Raw genomic sequence first — 22526 nt, forward strand, 5'->3', positions numbered from 1 at the left:
AACAAATTCTGTCATTTATCCCTTTTGGAAAAAGGCAATTTGTTTATTGTGCGTCTATGGCTCGTCATGCTTACGAGAGCGATGTCGAAGGTGGTGGGCGACGTTAATCAATGAAACTCTAATTCAAATCTCGGTCCATTATAGGACGTTAGTTTATTCCCAACTGCTAATCTTACCCTGTCCTGATAATGATTCCCACGTAATGACATGGACTCGATAGTAGAAATTACTAATTGCTGTCGATATCATCAAGTATTTGCATCGAACTGCACCTAATCAATAGAAATGTTGTTAATTTATGTGACCCAAAAATATCAATACATGCATTGTTCTGACTTACTTTGCATTTTTCATAAAGAAAGTATAAACTTTTTTTTTTAACGCGCCACTTTCTATTCAAAAACTCAATAAGTTCCAATTAATCTAGAATTTAGCCGGTTGGTCACTAATAATATGTAAAGCTTTCATATAGTGAATTTTTTTCATATCACAAGACTTGAATATGAGATATTATATAAAGAAAATAAGTGTCAAACCTTTTAAATCAAACAAAGTTTGTAAGAATGTATAATTTTCATCAAAGCGCATTCCGTGGTTCATGTATATTGTACGATGATAATAATCCAATTAATTAATTAATTAATGTTAATGTATATTGTATGATGATGATAATCCAATTAATTAATTAATCACTCGTAAATTAAAAATAATATCAATTAATCCAAAGCTTATATCATTGTAATATTTCCTTAATTTTTGTCGATTAATTAAATCGTTATGCTCTTTATTATGGTCTCGAAAAGATCAATAAACATATTAAATGGCATTGAAAGACGTAGTCCGCCCGCGGTATTATTGAACAAACAAATTTCTCAAATCATATGCTTCACATTTATTCTTGGAATGAACATATTGACATTCTTGTTGTGTGTTTCTCTGATAATCGACATGTATATATTAATTAATTCGATATTGCAGGTTCCAGCTTTTGACTTTCTATTGAGGACATTTCTTCTCTTTCACAGGCTTAATTAATTTTCCTATTACATCATGCTAAACGCTCGCTCCGTTGATTGAACACGACGTTTGCAGTTTCAACAGCTAGCTAATTAACGATCGCGAAGCTGATTGATTAATTAATGGGAAAAGTTAGCAAGCAAAATGCTTAATCAATGTGAGCCCAAAAAAAAAAAAGGAAAGGAAAACGTTTAATCAATGAATGTTATTATCTTCTACAAGCTTCTATTCGCTCCAGTTAGTTAATTAAATAGGAAAACGGAAAAAAGAGATTCCAGTTGAACTGTTGGCAACACATTCTCGACCTTTCTCAATTCAAACCGTGTCAAAAGAATTAAGATTGACAAAGAAGCTTTCTCCACATGTGGCGTGCATGCGACGGAGATTTATCTCCTCATTTCCATGGTCCTTTTTTCTTTTGTTCTTGGATAATTGCTAATTTATTTCGATAGTTTAATTTAGATACACCCGACTCCAGGGGCGAAGCTAGGATTTCTATTGAGGGGAGACAAACTCATACTTTTGGGACAAATTTTAAAAAATTTAAAGTTCAGGATGGCAAAATACTAATTTTATATAAAAAAATTCATAATTTTGGAGTAAAATTGAAAAAAATCAAAGTTCAGGGGGCAATTCCCCTTGCCATTACATTGGCTCCGCCCCGTCCGACCCGATTATTATTATTATAATAAAAAAAGACATTATTAATAAATAACATCTAAAATTTAATACATCCCTCTTTTTATGGTTAAATTAAATACAAATAATATATATATATATATATATATTTATATATATGCCCAATCGAGAAAGAGGGTGTTACGGCATATGTCGCTCTTATCTATCAACTAAGAAATTGCAGGTTCGATATCGCAATGGTGCTATCCGTATTCCTTTATTAACGATTACAGATTTATATTTCATTACACTGGAGTCATGAATTTCTTAGTCCCTAATAATCAGAGCGAAAAAAAATCTGCCCAACTAATCAACAATGTATTATAAACCACTTCATACCATTTAGACTAGACTAGATGAGTAACCTTCTAAATCCAATAATACAATTAAAGAAGATGGGTCGACAACCAATTTTATTGGAAGATCTTCCCTAAATTTGTTCAAAATATGATTTCATGAAAAATCTAGTTAAATATTGCACTTCCTTTTTAGAGGTTCATATCATATATATATCGTACGAATTTTCCCCCCTTTTCGAGGCAGAAGATTTATTCTGCATGGGGATTTGGATTCCGATGATCGGAAAGGGAGGGTAATGTAAAAAGAAAAGCGAAGATGGCGTTTTGTAGTGTAATAATGCGCAATCTTTTTAAGCGGGTGGGACTGGGGAGGGGAGGGGATTTTGCGTTTGAGGTTTGAGTGGGGCCGTCCACAATCTTTCTCTCGATCTCGTACGCGGAGTACTGTCACCTGTCACGTCTGTACGCCAACCATCCGCATCCACGTGGAATTTCTCAGAGATAGACGACATGCTACGATCAAGATCTCCGGTCCCACGGGGTCCTGCGTTTCACACTAGCGTGGCCCCCGCCTCCCCTCCCGCGGCCTTCAATTTCATCACTTCCACCACCTCTCCTCCGACTTGTTGCTTGTTTCGCCTGCGAATGAATGTCCACAACCGTAGCATACTTCCCCACTACCAATTCATGGAAATGGAATAACATCCACACGCACATCCACGTCCGCTGCAGTTCAAAGTTCGTAATATATATGTGGCTTCGTCGAGCTTAACCAATCGAGATATATATTAGGATCGATTTTAACTTGATCTCGTAGTTGTATTTTAATTCCAGACGGCTGTAATCATAAAACCAACCATGTATTTCATGCTAAAAGTTTTCTTAATTTTTTTTCTTTTCTAGATAGATTAAGGTAGAGCTGAAGCAAAAGAGATTCAGTTATCTTTAATCACAGCTAGTCTAGATCTTTGAATCATCCAATATATGAATTACGAAGAGTCGACATTCAGTCATTATATAATCTGCATACCTACTCTCTTCATTTGAGTCAATTGTTCATGGACTTCAGCTTTTATTAATTTTTAATGAACTTATAAGTATATCGATCTATGAAACCATTTTATATATAAATATATATTTCTTTTGATATGGCCGGACATGATTAATTAATTCTCAGCTAATGCTAATAATAATTACAAATTACAAATTACAAATGCAAATGAAGAAGGAAAAAAGGAAAAAAGAAAAAGGAAACCGTGTGAACTGTTTTACCTCATTGAGCGAGTAAATCTCAAAGAGAGCAATGGAGAGATGGTATATATATACATATATATTCATTGGTCCTTTGACCGTGCGGGAAAGAAGGCCTATTGGGATGGTGAACATAAAGATCCAGAGAGGCAACGACTTAATTGACCTTCTTACCTTCCTCCAAACATATGTAAGTCTCATCGACAGGTAAAATCATATAGATACATCTGCAAATATATATCATATATGCAATCATCATTTTCTCCGAAGTTGGTGGAATCTCAAAGACAATTTGGAAACCAGTGACAAACCACCTGTATTCTGTTGCTATTGGGTGGTGGAGCCCTTCCCCGGCCGGCCCTGATCGATCATCATTTTTCTTTCTTTGAAAGTTTAACCATTTTTACATTTTAATTTCCACCGTGTGTCTGATTGTCTGGTCCTGATTAAATTACTGCAATAGGCCGGGGATCATCAATTGATCACTGGACACCGCAACAAACCTCTCCATGAACAGTACGTACGGCCCTAGCTAAAGGCATTATTATGTCTTTATGTTATACTTTGGTTCTTGAGAGCCAAAGTGGAGATTGCATGTTACTTCATTCAATTTGCTAAGCTCCATGGATGTTCGTTGAAGCCAGCTTGTCAAAAGATCGAAATTCGTAATTCTTGGTTCATTTTTCCTGCCTTAAGTTCAAACAAGTTACAAACAGCTAAATCCATGAGACTCTTCGGGAGCAAAGCAGATATGTTTGTTTACCAGAAACTTACACAGGCAGTTGTCTTGCATTTGAATCATCTTTGAAGTTTGAACTGACAGCGTGCCACTTTCTCCAATAAGATTGTGCTTCAAATTGAAAATCCTAACAGTAGCTCCATGAATATATATCAGTCATCGACATCCCTGGACGATGCTGCCGTCTCAAACAACGTTGCTGTTGATTGGACTTCATAACCCAACCAACTGTCTCGAGGTTATGACTGATCAGAGACCTCTGGGACTTTGATCTCTCGGCCTCTGGTCTGATATATTCGTTCAGTCTGTTTGCGATGCATTAGAAAAGGCTGAGGTCTGTGCATTATACTTGGCCTCTACAGTATTTGTCACCAACATGGCTTGGTCAATCGAAGTTTGCCTACCGGGCGCGTGCGGTGTTGTATATTATCGACTGGAGTCCATGAGAACCTTTAGATGATATTTAGGGTTTTTCTATTGGTTTTTCCAGTTATTAAGTTTCATTTTAAAAATTTGATGTCTTAAAAATTGCTAAATTTATATTCTACTACTAAGATGAAGGGCTTAGATATTAACATAAAACACAGGCATATGGGCAATTATTTCGAATTACATTCTGCACTTAATTAATGGTATGTTCATATCTAAATATTGAACTTAAACAGCATTTTCCCCAAGGATTAATCAGTCCTGTCAGTGTCATACCAGTCAACTTCAAATCAAATGCTTCATTGACCTGTAACTTATATACTCAATTATATTGCACAATCTATACCAATAGGTCCGTTCAAGCTAAAACGAATATCTTGACCAATATTTTATATATGATGATGACGATGATGGAAACTACAATGGTTAAATGTATGTGGGCTTGGCTTCGGCCCATATCTAAAACACATCGGTTAATTTAAAAGAAGATCCAAATCCAAATTACAAGGCGAGTTCAAAATGACGGGGGAAGGCTGAAATGGTGGCTCCATGTTTATGATTTCGTTCTTGGAAAGTCAAATGACATGTAAAGACCGGGTAATAAAGTGAAAACATTTTGCCTGCTAATATTGTACATGAGCTAATAATTTTGTCATTTGGCTTCGGCAAGAAGGCAAAAGTCATATAATTTTGGGGGACATAAAGGCAAACACTGCTCCTACAAATACCTCAAAACAAGCTGTTTTTTTTATTTATTCCCCCCAACAATCATGCTGTCCCTTTGCCCGTGTTCCGGCTAAATTGACCAATCGAAGCCTATTACATGACAACACATACCCCATAAATGTAAACACATTATTAATCTGTATTAATATTAACAATTTGGGAGAAATTAACTTGTGTCCATGCTTGTTCATACGTTTTTGATGAATATGCTTGTTCATACGTTAGAAATTGGCATTGTGAGTTTGGTTTTACCAATTTCCTTGATATATATACTCTTCTTTTTCGGGAATATGTTACTCGATGCTTGATCCTAGAAATACTATATCTTCCCACCTTGTTTTCCCCTTCTAAATTAGGACTTGCCATAAAATTTTATATATTAATGATTGAAGATAAAAATAAAAAAAGAAAAATGTGAAAATGACGTTTGCGGGCAATCAAAGAGTTGGCTCAAAATAAAATGGGTATCTCATCCAACCATGTTGTGTAATTTCTTTCTTTCTTTCTTCTTTTTTTTTTTTTTGCGAAAAATTGCTCTCGCAATTCGAAAATAGAGTATCAAATGATATTCTCCCTCTAATAAGTGCGTTGCTCGGGGGCTCGAACTAGTGTTCTCTTCTTTGCGCAGGCAGGTTAAAGTTACTTACGACTCAACCAAAACTTTGTTGGTGAGGCGTAGTTTTAGTTTCTTTTGATAAAAAGGAGAACTAGTTGCACAACAAAGGAATGAAGAAGAAGAATTATCTTCGGTATGATCAAAGATTCAGGTGGTGAAGTTGAGAATATATTACAATTTGAGGGGCGGACTGACATTATTCAAACAGCAAGAGGTGAAGTGTAACTCATATGAGATTGGAGGGGCCAACTGTGAAATATAAAATTATAAGGTGGGATTGCACACTGTCCGAAGTTAAGGGGGGGTTCTGCAATTAATCCAAAAAACCCGGAGACCCGACCCCACCCTTCTCTCTCTCTCTCTCTCTCTCTCTCTCTCGGTGTCTCGCCCGTTAAATTAAAGGAAAAAAAACAGCCTCCGTTAGCCGACAAAAATCGCTGAATCAAAAGGTTTATAAAAAAATTAATTTTTTTCTGAAAAGAAAAAGGAATTAATGAGTTAATATTAATAAAATAAATGATAAAGACGAAAATAATCAAAAGTAGGAGTCTACTATCTATCTATCTATCTATCTATCTATCTATCAATAGACTACAGTCAAGTCGGACTCTCTCCTCGCAAAGCATCTGAGCCGTTTCCGTACTGCTGGCTGCTTTCAATCTCACAGTCACAGAGACAGTCTCTCTCTCTCTCTCTCTCTCTCTCTCTGGATCTTCGAGCTGAGCTTTGCTTTCGCTTGTAGAATGTGAAACCCTGGCTTTGCTTAGCTTAAGCTCGTTGATTGGGGCCCTCTCTTGCGAGATCTGTGCTGAGCCAACAGGGGGGCAGGAGCAGATTCTCCTTGAGAATGGGGAATTGTTGCAGATCTCCAGCTGCCGTTGCCCGAGAGGACGTGAAATCGAGCTTCACCGGCCACGACCACGGCAAACGTGACTCCACCGCCGGGAAGAAGGCCCCGATCACCGTCCTTACTGGCGTCCCCAAGGAGAACATCGAGGACCGCTACCTGATCGACCGGGAGCTCGGCCGGGGCGAGTTCGGGGTTACCTACCTATGCATTGAGCGGGACACCAGGGAGCTGCTCGCCTGCAAGAGCATCTCCAAGCGGAAGCTCAGGACTGCGGTCGACATCGAGGACGTGAGGCGTGAGGTGGCAATTATGAAGCACCTGCCTCGGGACTCCAGCATCGTCAGCCTGAAGGAGGCGTGCGAGGACGATAATGCCGTTCATTTGGTGATGGAGCTCTGTGAGGGCGGTGAGCTTTTCGACCGGATAGTGGCCAGAGGGCACTATACGGAGAGAGCTGCCGCAGCCGTCACCAGAACCATTGTGGAAGTGGTGCAGCTCTGTCATAAGCATGGGGTCATTCATAGAGATTTGAAGCCCGAGAATTTCTTGTTTGCGAATAAGAAAGAGAACTCGCCTCTCAAAGCTATTGATTTCGGATTGTCCATTTTCTTTAAGCCAGGTGGGATTCTTAAATGCCCCATTCAATTGCAACATGATATAAGTCGCTGAAGCTTGAAGTAATTGTAGAAAGTTTCTAAATTTTGGCAGATATAGATAAGTAGCATGGTAAGCAATGCAGAGCTTCATGGCATGATTTTGGAATCGCCAAAGATAGCAGACTCGTTGGGCTTCTAGGCTGGCGAATTCGATGCCTAGGATCTTCCACGTAGTTGTTTGTTTGGCCTTAATTTGGTTTCATGTATATATATATCTGCATTTTATTTTTTTAGCAATGCTTTCTTACAGTTTGGCCTTTTTGTGTGTAAAAAAGTTTCATGCTATGACTTGAGATAGGGCAAGTTCTTGCCTAGAATAGGTGTGAGATAGATTTTGCAGATGATATACACAGAGCAATTCATTATTAGGTCCTGTGTAGATTGTGAATTTGTGATAGTGCCTCTATTAATCTACTACTGGTTATGAGTTATTATTTCAGATTATTTTAAACCTGATTTAGCCAATAATATCCTTTTGGACGGGGCAGATAAGGGAAGAATTTTGTGGCGACCTTGACTTCCTTAATAAGTTTTGTTCGGCTGTAGGCCATGTTGTTTAGGCTTGGATTGCTGTACTTGTGCTTAGAAAGTGGGAGGAAACATAGGGACGTTGGGCTTCTCTCGGGAGCTACTCTATTTAGGTCACTAACTGATTGTGTGAATAAAATATGTTAGATCACTATTTTCACTTGCAGGTTAATCATTTTGAATCCTGATGAGTCTTGGTCGATGTATTGCTCAGAGAGAACTCGTTTTAGTTTATTCTGGTACTGAAGGGCCATCAATTAAAATGTCCTGTTATGATGATATGCAAGATAGCAAGGCTACAAGGTAGAGATGTATGGATGATTGGACTGTAAATACTTTGTCTAGAGTAGTGGTCGTAGTGAAAAGTTCTCATCATCAAGTTTGGTATGATTAACAGGCTGTCACTAAAATTATATGGCCTGGTGGTTTCATAATTATCTAAAGCTTGAGTTCCTTGATGCGTACAATATTTGTTATGTTTGCACGAATATAAACTGTATAGGTTACTTGTGATGTTTATTGTTCATTTTACTGAAGTATGAAGTTTCTTGAACAATTCCAATGTTAGGGGAGAAGTTCTCAGAAATTGTTGGAAGCCCGTACTACATGGCTCCAGAGGTGCTCAAGCGGAACTATGGGCCGGAGATAGATATATGGAGTGCTGGTGTTATTCTCTACATCTTGTTATGTGGGGTACCCCCTTTTTGGGCTGGTAATTTTGTTTATTGTATGTTGTGTCTTGGCTTTTATGCTTTGGTTTGGGTGCCCAATGACAAGTTGGGCCCGTGTGCGTTTATCCAAGAATCATAAATCAAGTAAATTGGGGCCTCCCTTTTTTTTTCTTTTTTTTTCCCTTCAATAACTTTAATTTAATGTTTTGAAATCTAATGTTATGCTTGCCTGTGTTTCTTTTGTTTAACTGATGATTATTAATCTTTGCTATTACTGCTGAAGGTTGTTTGCAGTCATTTTGTTTTTCCAATTTTGCAATTATTGGAGGCTGGGCAATTTCATGCAGAATCTGAGCAAGGAGTTGCACAGGCCATCCTCCGTGGGATAATAGATTTTAAACGTGATCCTTGGCCACATATATCGGAAAGTGCTAAAAGTTTGGTCAGGCAGATGTTGGAACCCGATCCAAAGCTGCGACTAACTGCGAAACAAGTGCTTGGTATATTCCTATCTTCTCAATCTCATCCTTTTGGACATGTTCACTCTTTCTCCCAATTATATTTTGCGCTCGGTGTTTCTCTTCTATGATTCTCAAGTTTCTCTGAAAGTACTCTCACTGAGAAGTCTGGCTAAGGGATTAAAATATCAGCGCATGGAAAGTAAACTTTTCCCTGAGAACATTTGCTTCCCATCGCGTTAATAACTAACTGTTACTTTGAATTTGAAACATCCTAAATTCAAGTTCAAATTACCCTGTAGATTCTGCTGACATCACTTTCAAAAGCTTCTATATTTCTTTTTCAAGTTCAGTGGATCTTGGCGAAAGAGTGGGTGCTCTTAAAGAATTTTTAGAGATATTATACTTGATTCTACGATGTGTATTTCTACAACTTATTCACAGCTATATTAGCATTGAAATAAGGCTCTTTACATCTTTTTCATTTGACTGCAGAATATGTGATTACCTTAGGTATGTGAATTTTTTTTTTTTTTTTGCTTACAGAGCATCCTTGGCTCCAAAATGCTAAGAAAGCTCCCAATGTTCCCCTTGGTGATGTTGTCAAGTCACGGCTGAAGCAGTTTTCGGTGATGAATAGATTCAAAAGAAAGGCGCTGAGGGTTGGTTGAATTACTTAAGCTAAAGTTTCCATTCATTCTTTCGTTTACCTTCTTTATGAATAAGCATTGGGCTGTACTGTAGGTTATTGCTGATTTCTTATCCACTCAAGAAGTCGAAGACATAAAAGAATTGTTCAAGAAGATGGACACAGATAATGATGGAATTGTCTCCATTGAAGAACTGAAAGCTGGTCTAAAGAATTTCGGTTCTCACCTTGCAGAGTCGGAAGTTCAGATGCTTATAGAAGCAGTGAGTGTTACTGCTCTGTTTTGTCAGTGATCTCAAATATATCCATGTTCTTGGAAAAAAGCTATGGGAAGTGGAAAAGTATTTGGGTCAGCCCATTGAACTGCGCTTAGGCTAGTTATTTGGGTTCACCAGGGCTCAAATACAACATATATGTCAAGGGCTACTTATACAATTACCTTAGTCATCCAATATATGTTGGTACCATGTTGCACAACAGCAATTTGCCCCTAATTCTGTAGATTATCTTAGCCTTACATCTAATGCTATCTATGCATCTAATGCACCAGTGACCAGTAAATCAGGGAAAAGTTTGTGCTAATTTCTCGAAGAAACGGATACGAGGTGATAACCTACAAAGAATAATAAGAAAAGGTGATAATTTTGGGAAATTCTAAGCTAATAATCTGAAAGGTGGCTTAATTATTGTAGTCCTTGGTTATAGTAGATCTGGTAACCACCTTAAAAATAAGAGAGACCGCTCTCCTTTTATATCTTTACACGACATTCCTTGATGACATCTCACCATTTTTATGAGACTTTATTTTCATAAAATTAATATGTGCTAGTGATATAAGGACTGTATGCAAGTGTTATATGCAATTAATTTTCTCACCTTATGTAGAACTGAAAAAATATAGTTTCCGGGTGAATTTAACTAATATGCATGATGCAAATAGGTGGATACAAATGGAAAAGGATCGTTGGACTATGGTGAATTTGTTGCAGTCTCTCTCCACCTTCAGAAAATGGCCAATGATGAACATCTCCGTAAGGCCTTCTCCTTTTTCGACAAGGATGGCAATGGTTACATTGAGCCCAACGAGCTCAGAGAATCATTAATGGAGGATGGAACAGATGATTGTACCGATGTAGCAAATGACATCTTTCAAGAAGTGGATACTGATAAGGTTATAGCCACTAACAATAAGTCAGCGGACAATTTTTTCCTCCTTTTAAATTTCTGATTTTGGTACATTGCTCTTTCAGGATGGAAGAATTAGCTATGATGAATTCGTTGCTATGATGAAGACTGGAACAGACTGGAGAAAGGCATCTCGTCACTACTCAAGAGGGAGATTCAACAGCCTGAGCATAAAGCTGATGAAGGATGGTTCACTCAACCTGGGAAATGCATAGCAGCATCACGTACAGAAGAACTCGGATTTCAGAATTTATCCGTGCGAGAACTGAACTGAACTAAATCATTTTGGATGCATCGTATATGTGACTATTTGGTTGCCTGTCTGATTATTTGTTGGAGTTCTGTGCTCAGTCGCCAAGGGCCCATCTGTTTAGCAGCTGACGAGGATTGGCAAGTTGCGTGGCAGACGTTGGTCCTTATGAACATGAAGCTTCAACCATGCCCAAGGCAAGTGTAATTCTTACCATCCATCCCAGCCATGTCGTCTTTTAGGGTTTGCAAAGTGATGCACTATAGTTTTTGTGAAGAGGAAATGTCCGCCTTCTTCGGCAGTAGGACCTAGCGTTTCTCGCTCCCAGAGTCTGTCCGGTCTTGTCTTAAAGCTGCTGGTGCTGTAAGGCATGGGATAAGTGGTGGTGTTTCTCGACCTTGGAAGGTTTGAAAACTCATAATATGGTGTTTGATGAAAATGACCGGAACATTGTAGTGGACATACAACTAATGTTACCAAGTGCTTGCTGTCCTTGCGTTTCGCTTCAGTTGTGCCAGAGACACATGCCTTACTACTTTCTCTCTCTCTCTCTCTCTCTCTCTCTCTCTCTCTCTCTCTCTTTTAATTTTAATTTTAATTTTAGGAGTCCTTTTCCTTTCCTAAAGAGTCACTTGCCCATGCCTACCCATAATTAAGGACTAATTTTTAGCTTCTACCTCACATGAGGAGTACAGTATTTGAGGACTTTATTACCGTTGGATGGGACATGCCTTGTTTATAGGCTTTCCCTAATCTAATGGCTGGGAGGTAGGCCTAAGCAATTGTACCCGAGCGGGATGGTAGAATTTTTCACGATAGCAACTTCGTCAGTCGGTCAATTAGTTTCTTTTTTTTTTTATGTCGTCAAAGTACGTGCACTCTCTCAATGTTGGAGTGGGGGAGTGCTAGTGTTCAAAAGTAACAAGTAACTTGACCATTGGCATGCTTTCTCACCTTTGCAAAACATTATCCTTTTATTACATGTCCCGTTAATGGTTCTTTTCTTCCCTTCCCATCCGCTAACGTGTGCTTCTTTTGACTTGAAATGGAATTAGATAGGGGGGAAAAAAAAGAAAGAAAAACATGTAGGAAAGTGAGCATAATGCCTAATATTTGAACAATTGAAGTTTAAGCATGCATTCCACGGGGTTGCTGCCGCTGGTTTTAAAAAAAAAAAAAAAAAAGAGAGAGACGATGAATTTGTCAGGTTATGACTGGAGAAGAGGAGAAATAATGTTATTGCCTTACAAAGTACAGTCCTCTTCTTCTGTTTTTCTCGTGTAAATGTTGGGTGATTGGTTTGTCATGCGCTGACGCACTGGCAGACGAAGTAAATAATGACTTCTTAGCACATGTTTGATGCCCGAAAAAAAAAAAAAAAAAAAAAAGGGCCTGGAAATACACCACTCCGGTCCTAATCACAAAAATAAAATAAAAATAAAATAAAAAAATTCACGTCCTCATCGGACAAGTAAATGCTGTAATAACAGACGGTAATTTTGGAATGAGACCAGCGAGAGCTTGCCATATGGGAAGGTTATCGATTCAGAAAGGATCGAATGTCGTGTCGGTCCTTGAATGAATTGCATTCGGAGTGGCACTGGGTCCTTTCCTTTGAACCTTCTGGTGTGGTCCATGGCCTTCATGAGCTCAGTGTGGATTTCCCTCGGCAGAAATGGATATGGTTGTTCTAACTAACTAACATTTCGATTTCGTTTTAGCATTTTATTAAAAAAATAAGATGCATACATTAATTAGGGAAAATATAAGATTAGAATCTGGAGTGGTGTGGTTGATTGGTCATTCACTGTTAAGAGGGCGACGGAATCGCTGGCAATCCTATCGGTGTCCTTTGAGCCATTGTGCTTGCCGGGACGTCTAATACCTTGAGTAAGGTCATCACTTCAGATTTGTACAACTCGAGGTTAGCCTCATCGGGCAAGTTCGACCACGGCGTCCAACCAAAGCCAGTACCAAAAGACGCTAGCAGCTTGTTGGGGGCGTCCAATGGGCTATTGAGCCGTTGGTTGGGAGCTGAAGGACTAACGAGTAACGAGGCATACATACACACATATGATGTGCCAATGACGACATGCATATTATTTTTATGAGACTTTTTTTTTTTTTTTTACATTTAGTTTTGTGGGATTAGGTTATTAGGGGAAAAAAATGTATAAAACTTGAGTTGGAAAAAATATATATAAATGGAAAAGAGGAGTGACGGCTGGGACCCATCCCTTTGTTTCTCTTCGTTAAAAGATGGTATATGGGTATGGACCCAAGTACTTGAGAATGGGCCAGGCTCCAAATGTCATCATATTTTAAATAAATTCATGGGTCCAAATCCATTCCAACTTTGAGACTTCTTGATTTTCGATTTCCTCCCTTATATAAATAAATTATTCAATTTTTTATCGAAAGGGCATCTAAATTTCTCTTTTCTTTGGCTTTGGTTGGGAAATGATTGTTGGTAATGGAAAAGTGTCAGAAATATAATCACGAAAAATAATTAGTAATTTCAAAACAATTTAAAGTATTTGGTAGATATTATTTTTAAATTGATGAAATTAAAACACATGATTTATAAATGTTTGATTATAGAACAAGAAAGAAGTTTCTTTCACGATCACTTGTTATTATAATGGAGATAATCACGTTTATAGATGTCAAGATTGACTCAAACAATAGTTTTACAAATTTTCACTAAACAGTGTTTCTGCAATAATATCTTGGAGGGGGGGGGGGGGGTAGAAAACCTTAAAGCACGCTCTTAACATTCAAAATTTTACCTTCCCCGCATCTTTTGAACTTGCTAGTTTTGATTTATCTAGTAAGATATCTCAATTGATTTTTTTTATCCCTTTTCTCATGTAAAAATTTTCACTAAATTTTAAAAAATTAGATTCACCTTCAACCCAATAACTCGATATGTCATGGCACCCAATAGCTCATAAATTTAACGATTTTTTTTCCTTATGTGAGCTTAAAAATCCACAACATTCGCCTTCACGTGTCAGAAATGTGAACCTAAATATATGTCAACACTCACGTGTCAATTCAAACTCATGGACCTATATCACTGTCAACAACTGTCTCACTTCAATTGGATACGTGTATCTTTTACACTATCAAACCTTTATGTGCAATGGCAAGCACGACTTTAGACTTGTTTGGTTTCAAAATGTGATTTTAAAATCACACTTTAATTTAATTTTACCCATAACAAAACAAAATAACTCATATAAAGTCAAAAGTTGAATCTCATACATAACCATTTATATCACTCTTTTTCAAAATCAAAATCTGATTTTAAAATTTTATTTTGAAATTAAACGCAGCATAAATTTCCTCCAGCAAAATGGATTTGCCCCTGTGTCAATTCATGCAAATTAAACTTGTTTTGATGTAATGTGAAAATTTCAATGGGTATATAATTGAGTGGACACGATGAGAGTGTTGCGTTCGAAGTTAATATTTTATTTTTTAAATTTTATGTTGAGGATAAAGAGGACAAAGACAAACAGAACAGGACTTTCGGACAGCCATCAGTGGAACCATTCTCATTCCACGTGATTGGGTTATACTTTTTCCCAGAAAAGCATCCCCCGCTTCCTAATTTCCCTTTTTCTTTTCTTTTGTTTTTGTTTTTGTCTTTTTTTTTTGTTTTTCTCATCTATCATGATTTTTCTTCCCTTCATTATCAAACTAAATGAAAAAAAAAAGTTTAATTCCTACAATGCTGCGACTAATCAATAAAGTGCCCATAATAAGAACATCTCTTGATACATTACTTGCTTTATTAGCCCCTATATATGATCCCCTCTATATTCGGATTCAATGGGTACTTTGTCACGGCACTTCATAGCAAAATATATAGTACGTAGAAGAATTTCACCGGGTAGTTGACATAGTCTGGTATATTAGTTATTAATAAGCGGTGACAGTAACTATGAGAGGATAAGGTCTGCACCTAAACGGTAACTCCTAGATAAATAACAAGTATCGAGTAAGAAAAGCGGTTAATGTTCAGTCTCAAACAGAGCTGATAATCAGGTGAAGATAATTAGCGAAGTGAATTAAGAATACATAAAAGAATTATATGCACAAACATTCGTATTTGACACGAGAAACTTCCCCTTATTTTTTAGCCGTCTTGGCTACAACTTCGAGAGCTTTATTATATATACTGTGAATATTGGGTTCTACTGGTATTCCAATACGCACTTGAACACGGTGTTTTTTCTTTTTTTAAAAAAACTTATACGCGGGTTAAGTCGAGTTTTGGATAAAATAGACCGGTCCGACGAGAGAAAGCAAAGGAAAGGAAGGAATAATAATGTAGCAGTATCATTCGTGTGATGGAAACAATACAGTGCAATGCAATGCAAGTGATATGGTACTGCTGGTGGGTGCTTGCTGCTGTGGGGTGGGGCGATCATAAAATAAAATGTCAGCCACCGTCTATCATAAAATAAGTATATATGTATATTACGGCCATGTTTCACACGTGATGGAATTACAAGAGGCATGTCGGCCGATGGGACTTTCACTTTGGCGCCAAGTGATATGACGTTCATACCCCTGCCGTCGCCATATATTTACTTCCCCTGCAGCGATGACAATTGAGAAGGCTGGGTCATTAAAAATAAAAAGAACAAAAAGTAGAATACCATTGCCACCATTCACTTATTCACTAGAAATTATTTTTGTCCATAACATATTTTTATCACCAATTAGCCTCAAACGTTGGCATTCTGTCTACTATTTATGCAATTTCGTTAACTTTCGTGACGAAAAATTCATGGATGACATTACCTTTTCCGTCACTTTTCCGTTACGAAAGGGTATAAATGATAGACGGACTGCCAACATTTGGAGCTAATTGATGACAAAAACATGTTAGGGGTAAAAACGGTAAGTGAATGGCGATAGTGATAGTCTACTCAAAGAAAAAAAACCATATGATTAGTTTTTTTTTTTTGTATTTTTTTTCTGGGATGTTAAGAAAAGAGGCCGAAGCCTAGGTTACTATAGTTACCATCTTTTCTTTTTCTTTTTTTTTTGGGACAAGAAGTAATTTTCTAGTTTGCGTGGATTCGCTGATACCATACTTCTTAAAACGGATATCAAAAAAAAAAAGACACTGTTTCTCTATTCCACGACTAATTCCTGCCATCAATTTTTATTTTCCAGTAAATGCCCTCATTTTATAATAATGAATTCTTTGGGCGCTGAAGCCTTCCTCTTCTCGATGTTTTTTTTTTTCCTCGAAAGTCAATGAATGTTCATTGATGACAAAAAATGAATATAAGGAGAAAATGTCCAAAAAAATACATTACAAAGTTCGAAAAAACAGCAGATCCACCTAAAATCTCAACAAAGGGATAGACAAGTGGCAGAAGCATATCGAGTAATCATAAATACAATTATAGAGATCATTCAAGTTGTCGTAGTTTGTTTTTAACATCTTACAATTAAACTCAATATGGACCTTAATGAAAATCAAGAAGCAGAGCATAGACAATTCATATAGAGATTATTTTAGCAGAGCCAATAGGAGTCTTGGATCATTATCCGGCGCAAGAACCCTTCACTAGATCACACCTCTAGAATAAAACAACCAACCAAAATCTAAACAAACAATTGCTAAACATTCAAATCAAAGACGGCCCAACTAATCAATACCAGCTAGATCATCAAATGAAGGTATTAGCTAGACCTTCCTCTACTCGATGTTGTGGACTACATATACTCAAAAAAAAAACTTTCTTTTCTCGCATGCTTTGATCTCTCTCCCTTCTGCGGCAGATCGAACAGATTAGAAGTTGCCGCTTTTTGTCTTCTCTTCTTTACAGATAATATTATTGATCTGAATCTCCCTATCCCAACCCCCAACTATATGATATTACATTAATTATATAATATATAATAAAATCTTTTTTTCCTTTATATGACTTTATGTAGACTCTCGTTTTTTTTTTATTTTCTTTCCTAGTGAGAGTACGATGCGTCATCAACTTATTATTAGCCAAAATTACTTTTAATTCGGGTATCGACTTATTCTGATTGCGAGGTGATTCTAGTGCATGCAACCTTTATATTCACTGCAGATAAAATCTCCCAGTGACATTACAGTTTATTAACTGCAATATATATTGTGGTGGTTATGGTCCCTTTCCATATGTGTTTTATTTCCTTTCTTTTAGATAACAGCGTGTTTTCATACATTCCATTTTTGTTCTTTCCCTGTCACATGCCAATTATATATGGCTGCCATACATTATATCTAGCCCATGCCATGTTATATGTATGTAATCTGCTCCATCTTGTTGATAATATACATGTGTTTTGCGTGGAGCTTTTCTTTTATATATACTATCGAGAGAGTAACTTTCAAGTTCCCCATTCTGATCATTAATATTAGAATTTATACTATACACTTCATAAAAGCACATCTAAATCTAAAAACATATATATATATATATATTTCTTGATAGAAAGATAAGTATGAGAAAAATCTACTAAACGTATGTATGTGTGCTGGTTACTCCAAAAAAGTTCATATATATCGAACGAGCACTCCTTTTATTATTATTATTATTATTATTATTATTATTTTCCTTTCGATTATATATACAGGGAACGGAATGGGGAGAGGGGAAGCTTGACGTTAAGAGGAAATTACATATCATTTTCATTTTTTTAATGAAATTATTACTGGCTTTTAAGTGATTGTTGTTTATCTTCAACTCAAAACTCAAGTTGATTATTGTGGTATCTAATATTTTATAAAGATCACGTGGTGACATGTAACTTTGACATTCCATTTATATGTTCCATGTGGACTTGAACTCCCGCCCTTAAAAACTGATAATGAGCCGAGCTTCTATTTCCATTGCTTAGACCGGGGGTGGTTACCAATGAGTTCCACACTTGATTTTAAACTAGACAAATTGGTCACGAGTTTCACACTCAGGATAAACTAGGCAATTGCACCATGGGTTCCAGTACACTTGGGCTTGAACCAAGATAAGGCACACTTTTTGACGGTCAAAATTGAACTTGGTGTGATGTGAGTCTACTTGAACGCATAGACACGTAACTTGTTTTGATATTATGTAAATTTTTTAATTCGTCTATAGGTTATTAGGCCAAAAGATTGAACTTTTGGAGTAGAAGTGGTCTCAAACGCTTAAATGTCCATTTAAAGTTTTACATGGTATACACTGCGATTAGAGGTAATTACACTGGTGGTCCAAAAAGTTTCACTAATGTATCAAATTGGTTCAAAAAGTTATTTTTGCTACTTAATGGTACAAAATGTATCAAAAGTGTAACATGATAGTACAAACCGTTATCTCGCTATTGACGTCGTCATCTCGCCATTGACATGGGTGGACCTTTAAGTTAATTAAAGAAATATTTTATACCATTATGTTACATCTGTAAAACATTTTGGACCATTAAGTGACAATTTCAAAAGAGTTTGAATCATCATGTAACGTTCCACCAACTCCTAAAAACATATCAGAGCCACGTGTCGGCCCCGTTTCGGCCACGTCAGCTTCGCTTGACGGTGTCAATGGTGAGATAACGATTTGTACTATCATGTTACACTTTTGAAACATTTTGTACCATCAAGTAGCAAAAAAAACTTTTTGGACCAACTTGATACATTAATGAAACTTTTTGGACCACCAGTATAATTATCTCTGCGATTATCATTTAAGTTAACATTTCTTTTTACTTGCATGGTCACGTGTTTCACCTTTGTTAAAAGGAATGGAAGAGTGGAGAGCTCTCTCAAGGAGTAAAAGAAAAACTCCTCTCGTTATTGCCGTGAAGCCAGTGGTGGAGTAACTGCTTGATTAATCAAACCAAAAAAGGCTGTGAAATTAGAAATTTTGTTAGAAGTTGAACATCAACATTTTGTGGCACTATTTGTTCATCTCGAGGGGAAGTATTAGGGAATATTTTATTATTTAGGATTGGGAAATCAGAATCTATCACATAGGGTTGTTATAATAGTTATTGTCTTGATTTGAAGTGTGACTAAAATTCAGATTTAGGAGAAGATCTTATTAGATCTTTAGATTTCAATTTCCTAATTTTCCTAATATCATTTGCCTTATAAATAGGCGGTTGATAATGTGCTTTCTTGAATTATATGGTTTTGGCTATGATCAATCACGTCTATTTTTTTCTACATCTCCGTTCCCCTTCTCTTAAATTTCCACACCCCTCAACTCGAAAATTTACATACTTATTTTCCTCGCGAAGGGTCTAAATGCTGGGTCCATATTCGCACGAATATATGTAAGATTTTTTCATAGCCGAATCTCTTTTCATCATACGCAAAACTATGGGCCGACCATGAATGTCATCACTTTCTACTTTTGGATGCATGACCCGACATTCATTATCTTTTTTTCTGGTGTACAGTTGTTACTTACTTCTTTTGGGGAGGTTGCCTTTATATTATAGCCATATATAGTAGGAATCTGGATAAATAAGTGCAGAACACACGTAGCTCCACAGGAAAGGAAAAAAAAAAAAGAGTATCTATCCACTGGAATAAATATATCCGCTCGCTCTTTACCCAAAAAAAAAAATTTACCCAAAAAATATATCTGCTCGCTACCAAAATATTTCCCAGCATTTTTTAAGGAAAAAAAAGAAAGAAAAAAGAGAAAAACAATAATGGAAAGAGAATTGTTAGAGTTGGGAGGGAGGGAGGGAGTTAGACGGGATGATATATAACATGCGTGTATGCATGTCGAGTTATAACAAAACAAGGGCTTCGTGTTGATGGCCAAGGAGGGTTCATTATGATTAATTTGCCCATTTGGCCAATCTCAATCCTTATTCCTTCGTATGTTTTCTTGCTTTTATCCCGTTTCTTTCAACTTTTTCTTTAATGATAACTAGGGTTTTGCTTTCTTTCTCTGTTAGGAAGTTGATATAACACTAAAACAACAAGCCGTGTTAAATGTGGCAGCAACAATTATCTGCGAAGACGTTCAGGCAGCCCCTTTATCCACGACAGACGTCGGTGCTCTCTAGTAAAGGATAAATAACATATATATAAAGCTAGAACTGTTGTATATAAAACCGACTTATTATTTACTTGAGACAATATGACGTTTCCTTTGATAGCTATATATATATATTGCACGGATTTTGCGAAGAAAATTTTATAATGGTTTATATGCTAACGAAATAGAAATCTTTTTTCTTAATATTTCTTTAAATTTTTTATTATATACTATATAGTCTTATTAATCACAATAACAATAATTAGTACTATACTTTATTATATTTCTATAGAGCAATTAATCTATGAATTAAGAATATAATTACTATTCTACCGCTAATTTATTATTATGCACTCAAGATTATATATATATATATATATATATATATAGAGATATTTACGAGGACTCAACAAGTTAACATTATACGCTTACATATTACATCTCACGAAACAACCTAATAAAACCCCATATTTATAAATGTGATACATGCGGCTTAACTGCAAATGATAATGTGTTGTCTGGTACATATAAACACCGAAAGAGCTTATCTTCGAATCCTGTATATACATACAAAATCCATTATTTTAATGTGCAACTTGTAGGTAAGGTACTATTTCATGACTCTTGATAAAAGGAAATAAATAACACTCTGGACATGTTCCACTACCAATAAATTGATGGGCCAATGTCGATTTGAACTGCCTGCCCTTACTGTTGGTTTTAGTGGGCACGCACTTCAGCTTTATCACTTTTTAAAAAAAATATAAATTCGAAATAATAAAGAAATATTTCATGCGGGACTTTGCTTTTCTTGTTCATCATTGAAATTTCTATATATCTATTTATTGACCATTCGACTGATCACCCGAGTTCTTTCAAGTTATCATGCATCATACATCGGGATTTGCTCAGTTTTGTTCAGATCTATCTAATTTTCCAAACATTAATAGTTAGCTAGGGTTGTAGCCGGGATGTGATAATATATGGGCACAAACAATCATTATCAAGAGTGTATTGTCCAATCGATTCCTAGCTCGCTAAGCTAGTTGCAGGGGATGATGACTAAGCATCGATCATTTCGGTACAACTTTCATAAAAGGAAAAAAAAATTTGGGTGCACTCTCACACACCAAACAACTAAACTTCGAGATGATCAGTGTGGGGTGACAAATCATTAAAAGAGAAGAAAGTCCATTTTGCTCTTTGCTACAACTGCAAATGTGTCATGTGTGAAGTGTGCTATAATATTTTACAGAAATATCTTCAAAAGACACATATACCTAGAGAAGAAAATAATGATTTAACTTATTACATCTCATAAATTCAACAATTAGTACGAGGAGCTTTTTATTCAGTCATTATAGAGGCTTATGAACTGAGATCAGTAAAAGAAATATAAAAGTTTGCTTGCTTTGAAGGGTTTGAGACATATGCGTGCAGCTTATGCATGCATCAATCGAGAACTAGATTGGTCGGTTACAGACACAAGCAACGCAGTTTCTATATATGCACTCCATATGTACGAATATGCAGATAACATATGCATGGTTTTCACTCACCGAAAAATGCATGGTTTTCCTTACTAAAAAAAAAAAGCATGGTTTTGAGTTTTACCTCTTGGTGAACCAAAATACGGTTTTGGTGACTATTGCATGGACCCGCAACTTGGCTTCGTTTGCGAATAATCTTAAAGACGAGTGCTGACTTGTGAATCCAAGATATGACTGTAAATGATTGGCTTGTCATTCACATTTTATGCTAGTAGTTTCTTGTTTATACAATTAAGATTTTGGAATTAATAATTTGTCAAAGAAATCATACATGCGATTCGTCGGACATAGTAAAATCCAACTATGTGATACTTTTATTTATCTGGTAGAATAATCCACAAACTATAATTATAAAATATAATAATGCGACACTAAGAATCATTGAACACCAAGGAAAGTGATGCTGAAATGGATATGTACGACCCCAGAATCTGTATCAAGATTGGGATGGCACGCAACCCCTGTAGAAGAAAACTCGAAAAGTAGAACTCACAATGCACAGAACCCGAAAAATTAGAAGCACGACAAGATCTAAAGTGCAATTACTTTTTCGGTAAGATAAAGCGCAATTACTTCAAAAGTGATTTTTTGTGTATATAAATAAATTACTTAAAATTATAATAAAATGACTTAATTTTAAGTAAATTATACATTTTACGAGCAAGTTATACGTATTTTGAGAAATTATATGGTATAAATCACTTAAATTCGTTGTAAATTATTTACATTTAAAATAAATTACACGAATTTTGAAGAGTTTTTATTTACATTGTCACTAAACTACATGAATTATGGAGGAATCTCACTTAAACTTTTAGTAAAATACATGAGGGCACCGTACAATCACTTTTAATAATTACATCATAAAATTTTTCCCAAACGTACATTTAATGTATTTCCCTGACAAAACATACAATTTGGTCCATGAAAGATACGGAA

At 36.3% G+C, this 22526-nt stretch overlaps 1 protein-coding gene and 1 long non-coding RNA gene across 2 annotated transcripts; both read left to right on the forward strand.

Moving 5' to 3' along the window:
• Positions 1-3350: 3350 nt before the first annotated feature.
• On the forward strand, positions 3351-4461 carry LOC116209940. Its single transcript, XR_004157368.1, has 2 exons — positions 3351-3435; positions 4141-4461. It is a non-coding gene; the product is annotated as an uncharacterized LOC116209940 (long non-coding RNA).
• A 1880-nt stretch (positions 4462-6341) lies between these two features.
• LOC116209931 (calcium-dependent protein kinase 13) lies at positions 6342-11515 on the forward strand. Its single transcript, XM_031543695.1, has 7 exons — positions 6342-7224; positions 8358-8501; positions 8808-8960; positions 9465-9580; positions 9663-9830; positions 10508-10738; positions 10818-11515. Exons 1-7 carry the CDS (start codon positions 6603-6605, stop codon positions 10965-10967), a joined length of 1584 nt encoding a protein of 527 aa, XP_031399555.1. The 5' UTR covers positions 6342-6602; the 3' UTR covers positions 10968-11515.
• Positions 11516-22526: the final 11011 nt, after the last annotated feature.

The sequence above is a fragment of the Punica granatum genome, chromosome 1 (assembly GCF_007655135.1).
Source record: "Punica granatum isolate Tunisia-2019 chromosome 1, ASM765513v2, whole genome shotgun sequence".
Lineage (NCBI taxonomy): Eukaryota > Viridiplantae > Streptophyta > Magnoliopsida > Myrtales > Lythraceae > Punica > Punica granatum.

Coding starts and splice junctions, on each gene's coding strand:
- LOC116209931 (XM_031543695.1), top strand. CDS start 6,603: ATGGGGAATTGTTGCAGATCTCCAGCTGCCGTTGCCCGAGAGGACGTG. Junction 7,225..8,357: donor GTCCATTTTCTTTAAGCCAG/GTGGGATTCTTA, acceptor TTCCAATGTTAG/GGGAGAAGTTCTCAGAAATT. Junction 10,739..10,817: donor AAGAAGTGGATACTGATAAG/GTTATAGCCACT, acceptor TTGCTCTTTCAG/GATGGAAGAATTAGCTATGA.